Here is a 22500-nt window from a genome sequence, read left to right as displayed (position 1 = left end):
AGAGACCTCTCTCCCTCTGATCCTATGTGTAAGGGCAGAGTTTCTTTGGTGGGCAGAGGCCTGTGTCAGGAACAAGGTTCTCCCCTTCATCCTCCACCTTTCTGGCCAGACCACCACTGACGCCTCAGACATTACTTGGTGCGCTCACATAGCAGGCAGGTGTACCCAAGGTCTTTGGGATGCCCAGCAACTTCACTTGCACATCAGTAATAAAGAAATAATGCCAGTACAAGAGGCTCTGACATCCTTCAAACCCCATCTCAAGTCTGGGGTTCTCCTTATAAAAACACCACCACAGTAATGTGATACATCAACAAACAAGGGGGACCCAGTCTTACTCCCTGTGCAGGTTAGCCATGAGCCTCTGGCTTACAGCCACCTCCATGGGTCTACACCTAATAGCCTACCAGAGGTAAACACCCTGGCAGACCACCCAAGCAGAAACTTACTGGACCCCCACGAATGGCAGCTCCACAGGGAATTTTTTCTTCAAATCACTCAGGAGTGGGGGACTCCAGAAGTGGATCTCTTTGCCTTGCACTTCAACCACCAGCTGTAAAAGGTCTGTACGAGGGAGTATCACCTCCTTCCATGGAAGGTGGATGCCTTGAACTTCCACTGGGACTCCCTTTGTGTACACGTTCCCTCCCCTGCCCCTTATTCCCAAGATACTGATCAAAATAAGGGAGGAGACCAAAGGCCATCCTCATTGCTCCAGATTGGCCCAGACAGCATTGATGCTCTTTACTGTGCAGCCTGACCTTTACAGCCTCCCAAACGGCTTAGCTTCCCCTGCTCTCAGGCCTCTTGACCAAGGTGTTGGGCAAGATACTGCACCCAGTCCTAGACATTCAATCTTTCAGCATGGCTTATACCTTAAAAGCTAACCAGGAGTCCCTGTTAAGCAAACAGGTCCTAGACATCATCATCAGAGGCCAAAAGGCCCAGCACCAGAAAATCATATGTAGAGAAATAGAAAAGATTCTGCTCCTGGAACCAGACCAAAGGGGCCAGTACCTCCCATCCCTCTTACCTTGGATTACGTAACTGAGCTTGCTTAATAGTGGCCTCTCTTCTGTATTAAAATCCATGCCTCAAGACATTTCTGCCCATTATGTTTCAGACCCACCCCTCTTCTCATTCTTTGATTAAGCAATTCCTCGGAGGGGCTTCTAATATCAGACCTCCCAGAAGGCCTCCCATGCCACCCTGGGACCTGAATTATGTTCTAGAAAAACTAACCTTACCTCCTTTCGAACTGGCTGCTTCTGCAAAATTAAAATACTTTTCCTGGAAGACTGCTTTCCTATTGGTGATCACCTCCGCCAGAAGGGTATCAGAACTTCAGGCTCTCATGGCTGTTGAGCCCTTCATCATTTTCCATGCAGACAGGTCTCCCTGAGGACTAACCCCTCTTTATGGCCAAGGTGGGATCTGTGACCCTCAACCAGGCCATACATCTACCCATCTTTCCCAACCCTCAAAATAAGGGGGAAAGAATTTTACACTTGCTAGACATGCACAGACTACTCTGATACTCTTGGGCCCATACTAAACCATTCAGAAAAACAGACCAGCTACTTGTCAGCTTTGACCCTGGGGCAGAGGGGGAAACCCATTTCTAAACATCTAATTTCCAAATAGATATCACACTGTATCCATTTCTGCTACAGACTACATTGGACCCCCCCCCCAAGTCTGTCCGTACCCATTCTACTAGGGCAGCCACCACTTCCAGTCTTCCTCAGAGGAGTCCCCACCAGGGACATCTTGGAAACTGCCACCTGGACCTCTGTCCATACCTTTACAAAGCATTGCCACCTACCTCTTTTTTCTAGGGCAGGATTTGCCTCTGCAGTTCTGCAAGGCCTCCTGACCCATGCCTAGGACTCTAACCTCTGTCCTCCATCTCTCTCCTCTGCTTTGGGAATCCTCCCACAGGTGATGATTCCAACAGTGAAACACAGAGTATAGTGTAACTTAATGTATTCACTGTTGCAGTCCTAGTTTCCCTCCCTCCATCCCCCATATAGCATCTTCCCCTAGGGGGACTTTTTTTGCCACCAGGGCCACTTTTCCTTATTTCCTTGTTCTTCTGACTGGTTAGGGCAAGACAAAACTGATGTAATGACATCTTATGCCTTGTGTTTTTTTTTTTTTTTTTTTAGCACTGATGGCCTGACATCAGAGTACAGGCGACGGCTGCTCACACACACACACACACACAAAAATTTGACTGGTGTTCAGGCTGGCTGAGGGCTACCACAGCATGGATAAACCCACAGGTGATGACTGCAACAGTGAATACACACGAAAATCTACATTTATGGTAGGTGTACACAACTGTACTTTGATGCACTTTTGTTACCCTCCTAGCTGAGAGGCTTTCATTTCCTTTTCGTTCTGAAATGTTATCTTCAGGTTGTACATGTTCCATGTTGTCCTTTTGGGGGGGGGGTCTTTTGTTCCTTTTGGGGCAATTCGGTTCCAAGTATGTTTCCATACATCACCTTTATACCCTACACCGGGAGCATAAATGTGATGTGCAGCACCTATAAAATCTAAAGGCTTTGGTGTACTTGTCTGGATGTTGGGCTTTCCTTGTCAGGAGATCTCTTCAGTGAAGAGAAGGACATATAATAAGATTTCTACATAACTGTACTATGTTATAGATCATCCCTCTTTATTTTGCATGTTTTCATTTTATTTTGCAAGAGTGTACATATAGTTAACTGTTGGTTTGGTTTTCTAGCTTTATCATTTCAGAGTTGTAGCTTCCTTTTGATCTACACATAAAAGCTCAAAAGATTTGACCTCTCTTTTCAATGCTCCTTTGAGCTCCAGACTTTTTGTATCAGTTTTCTCGTACAACTTCCCCACATTCAGTACCGAGAATGCTGAGATTGCATTTTGTGTGCTACCCCCATTAGATCCACTTCAGAGGTGAAACAGTGAACAGTTTTGAAGATGGTTAATATTTTGTTTGTTTACAAATGTTTGTTAGTAAACTAGTTGACTTGCAGCATGCCAGCCACTAGAAGTGTTTCCACAACATTGTAATTGCTACCTCTCTCCTGCAAATACTTGACCATCCTACTTGGGTCCCTGTAACTCCTGAGCTTGTCCAAGTGTGGCTGCTACTTATACAATTTCATATATATCATCTTAAATTGGTGAGCTTTGGCTTTAAAATTAGTGCTTCCCCTGTAAATACCGCTGTGTATATTGAATTCTCTGAAGTAAACCTTCAGTTACACTGACCTAAATAAATTCCACTGTAATCCTCCAAGGGATCCCATTGCTTAAGTTGCTGCCTATACCTCGGACTACTCCCAGCTTAAATAGTTGCATTAAGGAAGTCCCTGTCTACGTTTGATAGAATGAAACATTGTAGTGGAATACCCATGTAAAAGTATTGTGTAGGAAGAGGGAAAAATTAATGTTTATAAGAGGCCTCATTCTGTCTACCTTAAAAGCATACTAAACAGCTTAAGGAATCTGTTGGGCTTAATGCTGTTCCACAATCCCTGCTACCCGTTTTAGTTTGTATGGACAGCTCCTCTCAGCATTCTGAAAAGTGAAAACTCCTCTCTTGGCCTTGATAAACGGTTACCTGATTATCACTACCAAATGTAGTCTATGCAGAACAGTATGTAATGTCTGTTAGCCTCTTCACTGGTTGCATTCCCAAAGACTGGCTGAAATCCTCTAGTTATCAAATTGTGGTTAATGTAAAGTTAGAGAAGATCTCTAAGTGGGGGATATGTTTAAGTATATGAGGAAAGAATATAAACTTCAGTACTTTAAAATGTAAACATGTCAAACAAATGTGCAGAGGTGATCCTCTCCAGTAACAAGTAAAACACCTCTTCCAGTGGATTTGCCAGGGGATCATTTCTGTAGCTTTGAAAGTAAGGAGTGCAATAATGTTCCTTTAGTGTACAATAGGCATTTATTGGCTGTATAAGTATAAAATTCAGAGAAAGATATGCAGAGGATATATTTCTGTTTAAAGAGAACTAGATTAGTGGGAGATTATAACTGAAGAATATAGTGAAGGAATTCAAAAATCAGTTTGGGGAAGAAGTTCATGTACAGTTAGAACAGTGGGAGGCATTGCTGCAGTGCCGAAGTAGAATGTGGCTGATTTACTTTTAAAATTACTTTTAACAGATTGAAGAAAGGTCATTAAAGAAGGTAAATTTAAAATCCACAGGCTTGACACATTATCTAAATAGCGGGGGGGGGGGGGTCTGTTTTATAGATTACTAGGCTAATGACCTGGAGGACCTTCCTAAGGTTTGCCTGAAAAAAAAATTGTCCTGTATCTAAATAGAACATTGAGGACAGGAATTTGTAAGCTCTGTGCTCAAAAGGGACATGGGTGCCAGGCCCAGTGTAAATTACCTATTCCCCATCTGCTGGTCTCAGTTGTGCTTAACTTGGGTAATAGACTAACTTATGGATTTGGAAGCCTGCTCCATAGGTGGGTAGTCTCTGGGACACCAGTCTATCGCGCATGTTCTTTTAAAGTCACAAAATTAAGGCCCCTAGACCTTGTATTTCTGGTACTGTTTGTCCTAAGAATATGCAGGAGATTCATAAATGTGATGTTTGCTGGTGTCTTTTAAGCCAGGCATATATAACCCCTTCAATCTGTAGGAGACTGAGTAGAGAAAAAGGGCTTTAAGGGGCTGTGCATAAGTCAGATTTGTTGTACCTTCTAGTCTTTTTGTAAGGAACCTCTGAGGTCACTATATTTGCTGCGTATGCCTAGTCAGGTACATACAGAAGGAAGCTTTGTACTTTGATGGACTGATAAGGCTGGAGTTCAGTGGGATAATGACCTCTTTGGACCTAGATGCCATGTCCCTACTTATAAGTTGTGCAACATAAAAGTATTTCCTCACCCCTGTAACCACATGCTGATGAAAGCTGGGTTTACTGTCTTTGTGCTTGTACAGATACTTGACCACTGGGGCATAGCATGGTAATTAGCTGGGATGTTGACCTCCCAAAGGATACAATTGTGCATTTCTTAGCACTGAGTTTAAGAGCACCGCTTTGGCATAATTTGTTTTTCAGGGAGCTTTCTTGAACACTGGTGTTTGCAAGGGAGTTGTTGATAACCTCCAGCTTACAATCATCTGCAAACTGTCAGCCGTAAACCTTCAGCATTTGCTTCCATTTTAGGAAACAATTGCCAGAAAGATTTTAGGAAACAATTGCCAGAAAGTAGCAAGTCATGATGCCAAAAAGGAGCCAGGCTTTTAACACATTACATTTGGATTGGTACTATAGGCATTTCATTCTAGCTTTTGAAGCAGATTTGAATGTACATTAAGTTAGATCCTTTAAGTCTTGTGATTTCTGAGTGAAGCAAGTTGTGCAAGTCTCTTTCACTATCAATGATTCATTTGGTGAGTAGTGTATTTTTTTCCTTTGCCAGGTTGCAGAGTCACTGATGAAATCCTTCATCTAGTACCACAAATAGACAGCTTCAGGTTAACACTCCGGGCAATCAAGTTGTGGGCCAAACGTAAGTCTTAAGTTTCTACGGTGTTTAAAAAAAGCAACTCTTTTTTAAAATTTAAATCCCTCTAACAGTGTGCATTTTGTTTGTATACAGGTCATAATATCTATTCCAATATACTAGGTTTTCTTGGCGGTGTGTCATGGGCTATGTTAGTAGCAAGAACTTGCCAACTTTATCCCAACGCTATAGCATCAACTCTTGTGCATAAATTTTTCTTGGTATTTTCTAAATGGGAGTGGGTAGTTAAATTAGAATGAGTATTGATTGCATTTATGTAGCTTTTTATTTCTTTAATTGCAGTATAAGGTTGTGGTCTTACACTGAAGTATCTATTCAGCATGCAGCTATACTGCAGTGAACATGGCCAGCTGCTGTATAACACTGCTAGCCATGAGCTGTTAATTGAGTTTAGATTTAGTCTGCATGTGAAGGAAACTGCTGTGTGCACATCTACAGTTGTCATATTGGTTATTTCCTTGAGGTTGAGGCCCGGCAGTCACTTCATGTAAACCTTTTTGTGCCAAGAAGCAGTGGGATTGCATATTTTTCAAAATAACTTCATTGTTTCCGGTAACACTGCCTAAAGTGCAAACACTAGGCCTAATGTTGGGGACCTTCCTTGGTGATAAACATATTTTATATTGTCTTAATTGAGCCTTTGTTTTCCAAATGTTCCTATGCTTTGGGAAGGGGGCACACTTAACCTGAGACTCTCGCATACAGTGACATCATATGTTGATATACACATTTCTAGTCCAGGAGTTTTTTTAACCAGTTCCTGAGTTCAGATGTTGACCTTTTATGTACATTGTTGAAATGTTCCAGCTTTTGATGCTTAAAAGAAAATTAGTGAAATCTTCATAGTGGGTTTATTGTAACGAAATAATGAGCTAAGACTACTACTGGTACTCTCTATTGCCCTTCAGAGGAGTTTTAATTTAAAATACTGCTGTAAGTGCCATTAATGTATCCCATTCCCTTGCAGACACCCAAGGGGAAAACGTCTGAGTTGTCTCTGTCAGGAAGGCTGACCGTTGGTAGTCCCTCAAACATGTGCAGGCAGGAGCGTCTCGATATATCAGCTGAAATTAAGTTTAATGGGCTGGGAATTGGTGGGTAGGCGGCTGCTGTGATCTTCTTTGTGCCATTTGCAGTTTTTTAAACACCTTTTAAGTATCACTTAAGTCACAGGCAAACGTACATTAACAGAAACAAAATAACATTTTTCCATTTACATACATTATACATAATGTATCTTTTTGTGTAATCCTAAGACCAACTTCACATAAATTGCTGAGTACCTGCTTTCCTTTAAACCTGCTTCCTTCTCTTAATCATTATTCTGCATATATCAGAATAGGGGGAATCTCATAGAACAAGAGGAGGTGCAGCTGCAGAGTGCTAATGAGAAAACAAGGGACTACCAGGATAAGGGGCAAAGGGGGAGCCACCACTGATCCCGGGAACTATCTACCTATTAGCCTGACGAGCCTGGTCTTCAAGGCCATGGAACCTATCACAGAACTCCTAAAGACATTGGTAATCTCCAAACTCTGGATCCCACCCAGTTCGGGTTTGTGAAAGGCAGATCATGCGTCCTGAACCTGATCGACTTCTTTGAGGCAGTCACCAAAGCCATGGATGAGGGTATGGTGGTTCACACAGCCCATCTTGACCTCGCCAAGGCTTACGACACCATTACGACAGAGTCTTATCGCCGCAGGACAAACTGCTGCTTTCGGTGAAAATGTCTACTTTAAAATCTGTGTAATACATCTATGCGGCTACTTACCCACGCCACTGAAGGAGCAGCTAGAGCGGCTGGGACAGGCATAGCCATGAGGCGTCATGCCTGGCTCAGATTGTCAGTTCGCGGACCCTTTCAAGGCGTCGTTTATCAACGCTGCCTACGACGGCTCTTCCCTCTTTGGGAAGACAGTATATGACACACTGGTCCAGAGCGAAAAGGACGGGAAGACTGTCTGCCTTAGGAGTCCGCTTCTCTAATCCTCAGCGGTCCTTCTCTAGGAATCAGAGGGCAGAAGATGTGGTTCTGAAAATCTGTTTTCCCGGGATTCTCAAGACAGCTATTCCCCCAGAGGCAGAGGGGGACAAGATCGATGCCAACCCAGAGGTGGGGGGGGTCCCAGGAAGTTCTGGTCTAGGGAACCCTTTTCTGATAGACCCGGTCAGCAGCCCTGAGGGGTTGCCTGACTGTCCTACTCTGGAGGCAGTCTGGGGACGATTGTCCTTACACCCAGCGGCATGGGAGTCCATTACGACAGATCGCAGAGTTCTTCAGATAATATCCAGAAGTTAACACTATTCCTTTCATTGCCCCTCCAAGCATTACAAGGCACCTCCAGGATGTTCCACCCACTCACAGGGAGGCCGCAGCTCTAGAGGTTTCAAAGCTGCTCATCAAACAAGCCATCAAAAAGGTTCCTTCCGATCAGTCCAGATTAGGCGTCTACTCGAGCTTCTTTTTGGTGCCAAAAAAGACAGGGGACCAGGCCCATACTAGACCTGTCCACATTAAACCTGTCTGTAGCAAAACAGAAATTCTGGATGGTTACACTACAGTCCATTCTACCTTCACTCCGAGAGTGTGACTGGATGTGCTCGTTAGACCTTCAGGATGCTTACTACCAAATCAAAATACACACAAGATCCGGGAGGTTTCTGCGCTTCCGGCTGGGAGCCAGTCACTTTCAGTTCAGAGCCCTACCCTTTGGTCTCACCACAGCCCCCAGGGTGTTCACCAAGGTAATGGCAGTTGTAGCGGCCCACTTAAGGCTTCTGGGTATTCAGGTGTTTCCTTACCTGGACGAGTGGCTCTTTGCTGCGAACAACAAGCATCACTTGTGTCTGGCACGAGATTATTTCATTCGATTAGCAGACTCGCTGGGAATTAGTCAATGTTCACAAATCCCATTTGCAACCAGTACAAATTCTAGACTTCATTGGGGCACGGTTAGACACTTTGCAGATGAAGGTATTCTACCTCCAGACAGGATTCTACATCTCAGGGGCCACATAGCGAACTCCCAGTCTTCAAAGGTGAGCGAGGGGCTCTGGGTTCCATGGCTATCACCATATCTATTCTCCCGTATGCATGTTTTCACATGCGGGTTCTTCAGTGGACTCTGGCGGTCCAGTGGTCCTGGCTAGACCTACATTTGGAATTTCCGATCAAGATTAGCCACGTCTGCAGGACATCTCTTTGGTTAATATCACCGGAGATATCAACAGGATGTCCATTTGCATCAATCCCAGTCCAAACCACAGTGACCACTGACGCCTCCCAACTCTAGTGGGAGGGGACACTAGGAAGGACAGTCCAAGGCACATGGTCCCAAACAGAGACCAATTTGGGCATGGGGTCAGCCTTGCTGCGATCTCTTCGCATCTCCTTCCAAAGCAAAGTGCAGTGAGTTCTTCGCTCTGATTCCCTCACCAGGGGAAGTCCCCAGAGATGCTCTAGTCCTTGCTTGGCCCCCCAGCTTCTGTATGCTTATCCCCCATTGCCACTCATTCCGAAGTTTCTTCAGAAAGCTTGCCGACTACAGTGCAAAGTGATCCTCATTGTCCCTTTCTGGCCTCGTCAGGTTTGGTTCCCATTCCTTTGGTCTCATCTGTTAGCTCCCCTGTGAGTTGTGGATCCCTGCCTTGATTTTATTTCCCATCAGTCAGGGACACGTCCACCCGATCTGGGCAGCCTCAAGCTTACAGCTTGGTTGCTCCAGTTCCGTTTATCACCGGGACTCCCGGTCTTTCATCCCAGGTCAAATCGATTCTAGTGGCCTCAGATTCCACTAGAAAACTATATTGCAGTAAATGGAAGCGCTTTTCCATTTGGGCTTCACAGGTAGCATTGTCGCCTCACAATAAGATGTTGTCCTGTTCGATTCTCAGCTAAAGCGTCTTCTGTGTGGAGACGTGCGTGAATGGGCGTACGTTCGTTGAAGGTTGTGTCAGGGCTGGCAACTTGGCATGTAAAAATGTACTGCTAATCATTAACGGACCGGAGTTCCGTTGTGGTGACCCCTAACAGGGAAAAGCCGAAAGACGCAACAAAGAGAGAAATAGATCCCTTTACAGCTCCTGTTCCAGCGGTGTTGGACTCCCTGCCTAGTATTTTTCAGCAAGGAGCTAGTTCCTCCACAGTGAAAATACAATTGGCAGCCATTTCCAGTTTTCACGTTGGCTAAGACAACATTACCTTAGCCTCCTCTAGGCTGTTTAAGGCTTTTCTCAAAGGTACTTTTCTGCTATGGCCCCCTGTCAAGGATTTTGTACCTCCTTGGGACCTTACTTTTGTTTTACAGGCATTGGTTGCCCCTCCTTTTGAACCTGCAGCGTTGGTGGACTTAAAATTTTTGTCTTGGAAGACAGCTTTCCTAGTAGCCATCAATTCGGCTAGGAGAGTTTCTGAACTTCAAGCTTTGTCTGCTGTGCCTCCCTGTTTGGTCTTCCGTAAGGATAGGGTTTCCCTCCGTACTAACCCTTCCTTCTTACCTAAAGTGGCATATGAAGCAAACATAAACCAGTCCATTAATCTGCCCGTTTTCTTTCCCAACTTTCAAAACAAAGGTGGATACAAACTCCATTTGTTGCATGTTCATAAACAACTTTGCCTTTATCTTCATAGAATGAAGTCTTTCCGCAAGACTGACCAGTTGTTTTTCTTTTTCCAAAGCATTTATGGGAAAAGCTATTTCTAAAGTTTCTTTAGCCAGATGGATCACTCTTTGCATTTCACATGCTTACAAAGCAAAAGGTTTATTACCTCCTGGTATAGTTAAGGCTCACTCTACCAGGTCCATGCTGACTTCTGCTGCTTTTTGGTCCAGGGTACCTTTGGATGATATTTGCACAGCAGCGACATGGGCCAATTCACATACCTTCATTTCCCATTACAAATTGGATCTGATTTCGAGGGGTAGAGCATCCTTTGGCTCTGCAGTGCTCAGGAATATCCTTCCATAAGGGCCTCCCAGGATCGGAGTAGCTGGGGACTCTGTCCCACAGGTTGCAGATAAAATGAAGTTAACTACTTCAGATAAAGAAGTTATGTACTCACCATAACGTTCCATCTGAGTAGTTGCACTTAATTTTTCTGCAACATTCCCCCCCTCCATCCCCCGGACCTTATCCTGTTTTCAGGTTGGTTATTTGGTTGAGTTGCATATATATTGTTAGTTGCAGCAAACTCAATCTGAGGGGAAGATAGGAGATGGTAGGGCATTATGAGTAAGGGGAGGAGCTTGGAGCAGATGCTAGAAAAAAAGTTCCCGGCTCTGATCCGATACGGCTCCGTATACCCACAGCTTGCAGAAAAATGAAGTATAACTACTCAGATGGAACGTTATGGTGAGTACATAACTTCTTTTTTTTTGTTTTTGTTTTTTTTTTTTTTTGCCATCATAGGATGATATGAGGTTACTAGGCTAATGGCCCTAGGGCCATTGCAAGCCTAGCAAAGAATGTATTCCCAAAAAAGAAACCTCAATCAACACCTCTCACCCCTGTCAGTGACAGGTGGAACCCCTGGTACAAATGTGTGTTTTCCCATCCACTCATCAGGGTTGTGCTTGAAGCGAAGGTACTCTGACATTCGAGACAGGGTAACCTCTGGGGATGAACTTCTCTCCAGCAGGTTTTGTTGCCGCACATTAGATTTTGGCCTTTGCAGCGGGTAATGCGCGCAGAGTTAGACTTGCGGATATGGAGCATTTCTAGTAGGGCAAGGTTCAATATTGACTTGTAGGCGAGATGCAGATAATCTGTGACCAATCTGTGTTATTCTGAGTAGTGTGTTAGTGATTTGAGCCTGTCCCCATAGGACAGGTGTTGGGAGGCCATGGATTCTCTGATGTATTTTGTTGCCTTTCTAGTTGGTGCAGGTATTTGGAGAGATGCATACCAAATGGAGCATTATACTCGATTGTTGGCCTAATGGAGGAGTACAGGGAGAGAACCTCCTTTTTTACTGGATGCAATCCCTTTACTTGTGAGATGAACCAAGTAAAAGGCTTTTCTAACCACTGCTTGCTACATGATGGTTGAATGTGAGATTGTCAACCTGAGTACCCAGGTGTCTCTCACCATAGGTTGTGTTCTTAGGGGGGTTGCTATTGATGTGGTTATCAGTAAGGGCCATGTTTTGTTGAATAGTATGATCGTATATTTTTTGCATTTAATTTAAGAGCATGACTTTGGCACCAGTCATTTGTTGCTGTGAGACCCTTCTGCAGTATGTTAGCATAATTTGAGGAGTCAGTGACAGCACCCAGCTTAGTCAGCTGCAAGTCTTTTGTCTTTGCCTGGACCTCTAAGAAGTAGTTCCCAAACAGTATGGGTCCCAGGACAAATCCCTGGGGAACACCACTAGTGACAGGTCTGCTGTTTGAGGTGGAGGGCACCTATTTTGACCTTGTGGGGTCCTATCATTGAGCCTGTTGGCCACCCATCTGATGAGAGGGATTTACGCCAAGTTTTGTTAGCTTTTTGATGTTGCTTGACTGGAGAATTTTCAAAGGCCTTGGCCACATCAAGGTAAGCTGTATATGTGCTGACTGTCCCTTATCCAGGAACTTGGTAACATTCTCAAAGAAGTCAACCAGCTTCAACAGACAAGATCTGCCCTTGATGTATCTGAACTGGGTATTGCTCTGACGTATGCAAAAGAAGTGTCTGGGTTGCAAGCGGTCATGGTGGGTGAACCCTATTTGGCCTTCCATTGTGAGTCCCATTAAGAAGTCCCTCCTTTATACCCAAAAGTTGTTTGAGTTTTTTAATCAACCCATCCATCTTCCAGTATTCTGTCCAGATCCATAGAACTAGGGAGAAACAGTACTACATGCATAGTACCAGAGTTACGTATGCAGGTCCAGTCTTTACAGAACCAAGCTCATTAGAGAAATCAGTTGGGTATTCTTAAGATGGGGGATAAAGAAAGTAATAAACTGTCAAACCAGACTGTTTTCTTTCCGCTATTGCATTGTTGTGCCCAGCGTAGTAAATTGATTCCAGGCAGTGCCAAGGCACATTCTACTTTGGCAGACTCTAGAAACATTCTAGAGACAGTAAGTCTTTTTTTTTTTTTCCATACATTCACATAGCATTGTAAGCGGGATTCCTTTTTCAGATCTAAGGTTGGCTTTGTTAGGAACTTTATTCAGGGGCTCCTGGATCCTTGCCTACCTTATTCCAGGTTAGGTTTTGACTCGTAGCCAAAAGACTACTGTAGCAATGAGAATTGTGAACATGGTACAGTTGTGTAAATTGCACTTACTGTAATAGTAGATGCTCAAATTCCATAGTGCTGCAGAACCTGCACCCACTATCCCCTCTACTTTCATGTGTTGTTACTGGTATATAAAGATGTTCTTTATGTATCACTATTGCATTCCTGACTTGTGAGATTTCCTGACTTGACAGCCCTTGGCCGGCCTGACTACCAGACAAAATTTTCGCTCCTCCAACAACTGGTGGTACCCTGACTGATGTCAGTAGACTCTGGTATAAAAGGAGAAAGACTGTCAGGATTTCAGTCATTTGCAGTCGGAGCCTGAAGCAGAGGTCACTCGGTCAGTGCATCAATCAGTCCGCACCAGAGAGATGTCTTCAGAAAGCTAAGTACCTTGTTGGGGGACCCTTTGTACTTTTTTGACTCCTGACAGAAGAGAGCAATAATTGTCTTCCATTCCTTTTGTGTCAGTCATTTAGTCCCAGATCACAATGTGCTTAACTGCTGTTTCTGTGCTAGATTCAACTCTAGGTCTATTAGACTTGGGGCCAAGATTTTAGCTAGGCACTTTAACATTGCGTCAGGTTCTGTCTTTTCTGAGGAATCTATTCTGCAAGGGTCTTTCAGTGCAGTGACCAATGTTCTTTGTGTTTCACTGTTACAGTCCTCACATTTGGGTTATCCCTGCCAGGGTAGCCCTCATCCAGCCCAAATACCAGAGGCTTAGTATTTCTGCATCGGTTGCTGTCTCTTCAAGACCGACGTCAGGTCGTCAGTAGTATAAAGTAAGGCAGCCGATGCCATTACATCAGTCTTGTGGAGCCCGAAGAAGAATTTCGTCTACCAAATTGAAGCTGAAGTGTTTTAAAGCGAAGTACCCTGTTCGGTATCCTTTTTTCTTGCACTAACTGATGTCAGAAAAAGTTAATTGTCTCGCCTGTGGAAAACAAATACCACACTGAGACACTCACTCTTGCTGCATCACTTGTTTAGGCCCAGACCACGACTTCCCCCATTGTCGCTTCTGTGCTTTGTTCAACGCCAGATCTATCAGTCGTCGGGCCCTTATTGTAGCCAGATATTTTCGTTTACAGTCTTCGAATTCCAGTATGGCTTCCATAAGCCATCTGACAGCAGATATTCCAAAACAACGTAAAGATAGACTGCACAGGTCCAAACCTACCTACACTTCCGTTAAGCTAGATGTTCTTCATCTCACATTGCTGCAGTCCTTACACTTGGGTAGTCCGCTGTCCTCGGTCGGCCCGAATATCAAAGTATTAGGCTGACGTCGGTCAAGGCGCTTAAGACTGACATCAGGGTATAAATGCGCATGACCGACGTCATATCCTCAGTCTTTTTTGCCGCATGGTCCGATGCAGAAGCAGCGTTGCAAGTGCCGTTCGGCGTTCTGAAATTTTTCGAATTCGGAGTTTCAGACCGAGTCAAAGTTGGCTAAGTACCCCGTTGGGGAATATTTTAGTTTTTTCTTGCCTCAGTGGTTTACCGGATGTCAGAAAAAGTGAATAACTGTATTTCTTGTGGGAAACAGATACCGCATAGAGATTATCATACTTTGTGTATTCCTTGTTTGGGGCCTGAGCACGACGTTGTTGGGTGTCGCTTTTGTGCTAGGTTCAATAAGCGCACTATTGCGAAGGTTAGATTGTGCCAGGTTGGTCTTTGGGAAGCGGTGCAATTATAATATGCCGTCGGATGCTCCGGCGCCCGCTTCTTCAAGAAGCGCAAAGACAAAGCAGCTAAACCCAGGCAAGAAGAGTCGTCCGTGCGGACGCCGGTTCTTTAGAGGCGTCAGTGGAACCGGTGGTTCCGGAGGCTTCTCTGGAGTCCCAAGCCGAGACTTTAATATTGCAGGATGTGGCCTCTCAGGAGGCAGGTCAGGCTGAAGGGGCTTCTCAGGTTACTGTACTCCCCTCCCTTCCTAGGGTGGTTAGGCCCTCTCCTTCTGTTTCTAAGGCTTCTCCCAGAGGCAGGCCAGGTCTAGCTTCTGTTGGTGTCACTCCTAGTTCTTCAGGATCTGTGCCCAAGAAGCACATGCTTAAAATGGCAGAAGATTTAATTACTTTGATTAGAGGTTCTTTGCCCCCTCCTGATAAGAGGCCTAGGGTGGAACCAGAGTTGGGGAGTTTTGAGCAGGCTTCGGATGTTTCAGAGTCTTCGGCTGAAGACTTGCAGGAGTATTCTCCTTATTCTGATTCTGATATGGATGATTCTACTCCTTCTGCTTCTCCTCCAGAGGATTTTTCTTTTTCAGAGACCCTTCATTCCATGAGGGAACATTTTAAGTGGGAAGGTCAGGACTTCTCTGATTCCAGGAAAAGGCTTGGGGAATTTTTGCTTTTACCCCAGCATAGGCCTTTGGCTATACCACCTGTTCTGGATGTTGTGGAAGATGTGTTCGCAGAGGCTTCACTTAATCCTGATTCTTTGCCTCCTGCTCCTGTTAAACCGGACAGGTATTACAGGGTGCCTGAAGCTCATAAATATCTTAGTCCTAGGGCGGACCCAGAAACTGTTAGTCAGGGACCTAAGGGTGTCAAGGCCTCTGTTGTAAAAAATCCGGTTCCTCCAGATAGAGGCCAGGGCTTTGGATAGATGGGGAAAGAAAGTCTATACTTCTTCCACCTTAGCTATGAGGGCTTTGAATTGCCAGTTTCACATGTTGAAATATCAAAACTATCTTCTTTCTCAATTGAAGTCTAACGTTGATGCTCTGGCGGAAGGTATTGAGTGAAAGAATTACAAGATTTGGTACATGTTTCTGAACAGGTGGGTAAGCACTCTTTACAATGTGGTTTTGATGCTGTACAGGCCTCCTCTAGGGTGGCTGCCACTGGGTCAGTTCTTCGCAGGCACGCCTGGCTGAGGGATCAGAATTTATCTGACCATGTTAAGACAAGGATTTTAGATGCTCCTTTACAGTCTGATGTGTTTGGTTCACCTGTGGAAGCAGTCTTAAAGAAAATGGAAGACAAGGCTAAGTCTATGCAGACTGTTAAAGATTTTTTGCAAGTTCAGCCTCCGAAATTTAGTAGGAATTGGCCTGCTAAGGGGTGGACGTACCCTTCTTATGATTCACAGTCTAGGGGTAGATCTAGACGTGGTAGGGGCAGAGCTCAGGGCTCTTTCAGACCTAGAACAGGGAGTTCACCTGCACAGTCTTTGGGTGAGGGCAGGGCCAGTCCTTTCGTAAACAGGCCCAATGACCTACCTTTTCAGCTGCCAGAGCCTTCTTGTCTGGCAGCACCTTTGGGAGGAAGGTTGGCACTTTTCAAGGAAAATTGGAGTTTAATTACCCAAGACAGATGGGTATTGGATATCATACACCAAGGTTACAAGTTTTATTTCCATCCCTTGCCTCCTTTCAAAGGCATGCCAGACGTTCCTCCTCAGCAAAGAATAGAGGCTCACAAACAAATTTCTCTGCTGCTTCAAATAGGGGCCATACAGCCGGTCCCTCTGCCAGAAGTGGGCCTAGGATTTTATTCTCGCTTGTTCCTAGTACCAAAGAAGGGGAACACGTGGAGACCAATTTTGGATTTATCTATCCTCAACACTTATCTGGACATTCCCAAGTTCAAAATGTTGACGTTACAACAGCTTTTACCTCTGCTGGGCAAAGATCACTGGATGGTGACTCTGGATCTCAAGGAGGCTTACCTTCATGTTCCTATCAGGCTAAGTTGCAGGAAGTATCTGCGTTTCAGGGCTGGGACTTCTCATTATCAGTTCTCTGCATTGCCCTTTGGCTTATCTACTGCCCAGAGTGTTCACGAAGGTTCTGGCTCCAGTAATAGCTTTCTTCAGGCTGAAAGGAATTCAGATCTATCCTTATTTGGACGATTGCCTGATTCTGGCTCAAGGAAGGGACGAACTTCTTCATCATTTGCAATATGTGATAGCAGTGCTAAGATGCCTGGGGTATTCTGTGAACGAAATGAAGTCCAGTCTAGTACCCTCTCAGGACATGTGCTTTCTGGGTGTGAGACTGAATACAGCATCCCAGATGGCCTTTTTGACCCCGGACAAACAAAAGAATCTTTCCCTTTACTTCCATCAATTGTCTCATCAGTCCAGGCTGACTGCAAGGACAGTCCTTCAAGCCTTGGGGTTCATGGCATCTTGTATTCTGGTGCTTCCCAATGCCAAACTGCATATGAGGAAGCTACAATGGTATCTCAAAAATGTATGGACACAGCACTGCCAGGATTTGGACACTGTCATTCAGATAATACCTTGCATTCAAAAGGAATTTTTGTGGTGGGCTCAGGAATGTCACCTAAACAAGGGACTCTCTGTGACCCAGCCAGAGGCGAGTCAGATTCTAACGACAGATGCCTCAGACAAAGCTTGGGAGCACATCTAAATGGAAAGTGGATACAAGACACGTGGCCTGCCAGACTACAACATCTACATATCAACTTGAAGGAGATGTTAGCAGTCCAATTTGCATTAATAGCTTTCAAGGATTTACTTCTTCCAGGGCAGGTGTTGATTCTAACAGACAACACAACTGTCATGTGGTACATCAACAAGCAAGGGAGAACACATTCTTATCCTCTATGCAGACAAGCAATGATTTTGTGGAGACTGCTCTCAGCTTACAGCTAAATCTTCAGGCAAGGTTTCTGCCGGGAGCACAGAACTCCTTAGCAGATGTGTTGAGCAGACGGATTATGGATCCCCACGAGTGGAAATTGGATCCTCATGCATTTCAGAAATTGACAGTGTCATGGGGAACTCCAGACATAGATCTGTTCGCTTCTCCACTAAACTACCAGCTGCCAAAGTTTTGCATAAAAAGGTTTCATCCCACAGCTTGGAAAGTGGATGCTCTTTCTTTCAATTGGAGCAATCTTCATGTGTATGCCTTTCCACCTCTGCCTCTCCTCCCAAAGGTACTCCTAAAGGTCAGACAGGACAAGCCAAAGATGATTTTAATAGCTCCAGATTGGCCTCAACAGCACTGGTACCCATTACTGAAAAGTCTGGTACGGGAGCCTCCATGGCCTTTGCCTTTAATTCCACACCTGCTGTCTCAGGAGAACAGTCATTTACTCAATGTCAAACTTCACTCTCTTCACCTAACAGCCTGGCATATTCTGTTTTAAACCCTGGAGGGTCTCAGCTGCCACAGCAAGTTTTGAATGTTATTTTGGAGGCCAGAAGGCCTAGTACAAGGAAAGTGTACGCAGATAAATGGAAGAGATTTTTATTTTGGAGTACAGCAAAGGAATTTGATGTTTCTAAGCCTAATTTGAGTGTGGCTCTTCAATATCTTACTGAGTTACTGGACAAAGGGTTGTCCTTCTCTTCTGTTAAGGTTCATGCTGCAGCAATTTCTGCTCACTATGACTGTGACCCACCATTGTTTTCTCATCCTTTGTTTAAGCTATTCCTTAGAGGGGCAAAGAATATAAGACCCCCGTAGAGCTCCTACTCCTGCTTGGGATCTCAATTTTGTGTTGGAGAAACTCACTCTACAACCTTTTGAGCCTGCAGCTACTGCCGAGTTGAAATATTTATCATGGAAGACTGCTTTTTTGTTGGCCATTACCTCTGCGAGAAGGGTTTCTGAATTACAGGCCCTTATGGCAGTTGAGCCTTTCTTAATTTTCCATAAGGATAGGGTATCTTTGCGTACTAATCCTTCCTTTATGCCTAAAGTGGTTTCTAGTGTGGCTTTAAACCAAACTATTCATTTGCCTACTTTTTATGCAAACCCCCAAAATAAAGGGGAAAAGATTTTGCACACTTTGGATATACACAGGCAGTTACGATATTATTTGAGCAGAACTAAAGGGTTCAGGCAGTCTCAGCAGTTATTTGTTTCATTTGCTTTGGGTTCTCAGGGCAAGCCTGTGTCAAAACAAACTATTTCTAAGTGGATTGGGTTTTGTATTGCTTTCTGTTATTCCCATCATGGTAAGGAGATTCCAGCTGGGATTAGGCCTCATTCCACTAGGGCTACTGCCACTTCTACAGCTTTTAAGGGGTGGCAACTAAAGATATTTTGGAGGCAGCTACTTGGAGTTCAGTGCATACTTTCTCTAAGCATTACCACCTTCCACTTTACTCTAAATCTAGGGCTGGTTTTGCCACTGCTATTTTACAGGGCATTTTGGCAGCTCCTACTGCTTTATAGTTTTGCCATCCTCCCTTACCTCTGCTTTGGGATTCTACCCAAGTGTAAGGACTGCAGCAATGTGAGATGAAGAACATAGTACAGTTTTGTACCTACCATAAATGTAGATGTTCAAGATCCACATTGCTGCAGTCCAATTTACTCCCTCCTTCCCTCTGTAGTTAGAGGGTTGTGTGGTTTGGGTTGTAAATATTGAGGATATTGTATATATTGTACATATGATTAGTACAAGGGTGGTTGGTTGTTTTTTGCTGTCTTTTGGTTTTGACCTTTCCTTTTTAGGGTCTTCTGACATCTGGGGCAAGAAAAGACTGAGGATATGACGTCGGTCATGCGCATTTATACCCTGACGTCCTGATGTCAGTCTTAAGCGCCTTGACCGACGTCAGCCTAATACTTTGATATTCGGGCCGACCGAGGACAGCGGACTACCCAAGTGTAAGGACTGCAGCAGTGTGGATCTTCGAACATCTACATTTATGGTAGGTACAAAACTGTACTTTGTCAGTCCTCCAGTACTCCAGTGATGTGCATTCGCAGCCCCTGATGCCTGCTTCTGTTGATTCGCAGGCAGCTACTGAGACCTATCTGAGTCCAGTATGCCGGAAAACTGTTCGACTAAGGATCCTGCGTTCGTCTCTACCTTAGATGGTCCGAAGCCGCTGAGCAGGCACCAGCTTCTGAGGAAGTCCTTCGCACTACCGAATCTAGACACAGACGTCTTCTTTCGTGACTACAGTTCTTTCAAAAACAGAGTTTCTTAGGCCCAGGGTTTGAGCCACACCCAAGAGACCGAAGACCCACTCTCCATGATCAGGAGAAGCCAGGCTACCCCCTCAAAAAGGAAAAGAGATCTGTCCCCTGTAGTTTTGTCTGAACAAGAGTCAAATGAATCTGATGCATCTGACTATGAAGACATGCAACCCCTCTCCACTTATGTGGATTCTGATGCAGGGGACTCCATTCCTTCAGCCTCTCCCCCAGCAGATATTTCCTTTGGGAAACCCTGCATACTTTAAGGGAGCATTTCCAGTGTGAGAGTCAGGACTACCCTCAGTTTAAAAAGAGACTCTGGGAATTCTTAGATCTTCCGCAATTCTTAGATCTTCCGCAACACAGACTCTTGGCCATCCTCCCAATCCTGGATGTTGTGGATGATGTTTTCCTTGAAATCAGCTAGACTACTGATGCCCTACCTCCTGCTTCCAGAAAACCAAACAGGTACTATAGAGTCCCTGACTCGCACAAATATCTTTTTAAAAATCCAACCGCTGACCGAGGTAATTTCTTAAGGGCCAAAACGTTAAAGCAGTCTCTAAGAATCTCACCTCCTCAGACAGATAGGGATTCCCGAGCATTGGACAGAAGAGGTAAAAAAGTATACACGTCAGCTACTCTTGTTATCAGGGCAGTAAACTGTCAGTTCTATATGCTGAAATTTCAGCAACATACCCTGGAACTCCTTAAACAAAAAATGTCTACCCTTCCTACTTGGGCAGAATCTAAAGATTTACAAGACTTAATGCATTCTGCAAGCCAAGTAACTAAACACACTTTGCACTGTAGTTTTGATGCTCTAGAAGCTTCTTGCAGGGCAGCAGTCACTGGATCTGCCATTAGAACATGTGCATGGCTTCAGGAACAACCCCTGCCAGACCATGTCAAGTCTACATTGTTGGATGCCCCCTTGCACAAATAACTTATTTGGCACTAAGGCAGAAGCGGTCTTAAAAAAAGATGGAAGAAAAAGCTAAATTTGTGCAAACAGTTGAGTATTTCTTACAAATCCAGCCCCCTAGGTTCAGCAGGTATTGTCCCTCCAAGCACTGGCCCTTTCCTGCTCTGAGTAAACCAGCCCAGCCTAGGCCCCTTGGAAACGGACACCCCAGACAGCAGCCCCAGGTAATGCAGAGATCTATGCAGTGGACTACCTCCACTTCAAAACCAGGGCGTTCTAAGCCACCCCGTAATGGTAAGAGCTCACAATGACTCACCACCTCCTCCTCCCACCTCTGCTCCCCTTCAGTTACCCCTAGGAGGAAAACTCATTTCACTAAAGCACCTGGGCCTCCATAACCAAGGACCAATGGGTTCTGAACATTGTGTCTCAGGGATACAGAATTTCCTTCCATGCCCTTCCAACCCCAAAAGGGTGCCCAGATCTACCACCAAATCAGTGGGCAGAGGCTCAAAAGGAAATTCTTTCCCTTCTCTCTGAGAAGTAGAGCACATTCCTGCAGAACAGACAGGTCAAGGCTTGTACTCAAGACTTTTTCTGGTGCCCAGAAAAAGGGCACCTGGCACCCCATCCTCTATCAATTCTAAACACCTTCCAGGTGATTTCAAAATGCTCACCCTCCAGCAGCTGCTACTCATGCTCTCCAAGGACGCTTGGCTAGCCACTCTAGATCTAAGACACCTACCTCCACATTCCTGTCAGGGAATCATGCAGGAAATCTCTCCGCTTCAGGGCAGGATCTCAACACTTTCAGTTCTCTGTGCTTCCCTTTGGCTTAACTACTGCTCCCAGAGTTTTTACAACATGTCTGGCTCTGGCTATTGCTTTTTGCAGACAAAGAAATACTCAGATTTACCCATACTTAGATGACTGCCTTCTTCAGCCAGACAGCCAGGAAAAGCTGCTCAAGCACCTGGCCTTTGTAAAGACACTACTAACCTCCCTAGGATGCACAGTCAACGAAAAGAAATCCAAACAGGTGCCCACCAAAAGGATAATCTTCCTGGTAGCAAGTCTGGACACAGCATCCCAGATGGCACTCCTTACACCACAGAAACCAGTTTTCCTGTAACCTACATGTTCTTTGTGTGTCACTGTTGCATTCATCACATTTGGGTTATCTGCTTCCAGTAGCCCTCAGTCGGCCTGATTAACAAAGTGTTGGGTCCTGCATTGGTTGCTGTCTCCTTCTGTGATGTCAGGTCTGCGGGGGTATAAAACATGCAGCCGATGCCATTACATCAGTCTTTCTTGCCGTGTGGTGCCCAGAGCAGAAGCAGTTCGCAAGTGCCGGTTGGCAGACTCCTGAAATTTTCATTTTAGAGTTTCAGAACTGAAGTCTTCAACTAAAAGCTAAGTACCCCATTGGAGAAACTTTTTCTTGCTCTAAACCGATGTCAGTAAAAGTAAGTAATTGCATTTCTTGTGGAAAGCAAATACCTCCTAAAGATTTTAATTCGTACTGTATTCCTTGCCTAGGCCCTGACCACGACGTACCTCGCTGTCGGTTTTGTGCTTTATTTTAACCTCGAACTATCAGTCTGTATATTTTCGCTTCTAAATGTTTTGGTGTTTGGTTCAGATGTTCATCGTGCATACAGCTGCAGTCATAACATATGGGTTTTCCTGCCGTCAGGCGGGTCCTCGGTCGGCTGAATTCCAAAGTCTAGGTCCGGCGTCGGATGTAGTCACTTCTTCCCTGATGTCAGTGCGACAGGGGTATAAAAGAACCAGCAGACGCCATTTTCTTCCGTCTTTCTTGCCGCGCGGTGCCCGAAGCAGAAGCAATTTGCAAGTGCCGGTCGGCC

At 44.9% G+C, this 22500-nt stretch overlaps 1 protein-coding gene across 1 annotated transcript in view; it reads left to right on the top strand.

Moving 5' to 3' along the window:
• The window catches only part of PAPOLA (poly(A) polymerase alpha), a 1404594-nt gene that overhangs the window by 254869 nt on the left and 1127225 nt on the right, over window positions 1-22500 (top strand). The window contains exons 7-8 of the mRNA XM_044073612.1: window positions 5450-5539; window positions 5630-5787. Coding sequence (XP_043929547.1) covers window positions 5450-5539; window positions 5630-5787 — 248 coding nt within the window. The remainder of the gene's footprint in view (window positions 1-5449; window positions 5540-5629; window positions 5788-22500) is intronic.

The sequence above is a fragment of the Protopterus annectens genome, chromosome 6.part0, assembly GCF_019279795.1.
Source record: "Protopterus annectens isolate FY-2018-M chromosome 6.part0, PAN1.0, whole genome shotgun sequence".
In the NCBI taxonomy this organism is placed as follows: domain Eukaryota; kingdom Metazoa; phylum Chordata; order Ceratodontiformes; family Protopteridae; genus Protopterus; species Protopterus annectens.
The sequence above is the reverse complement of the archived record's forward strand: the minus strand, read 5'-3'. Positions and strand labels throughout refer to the sequence as shown.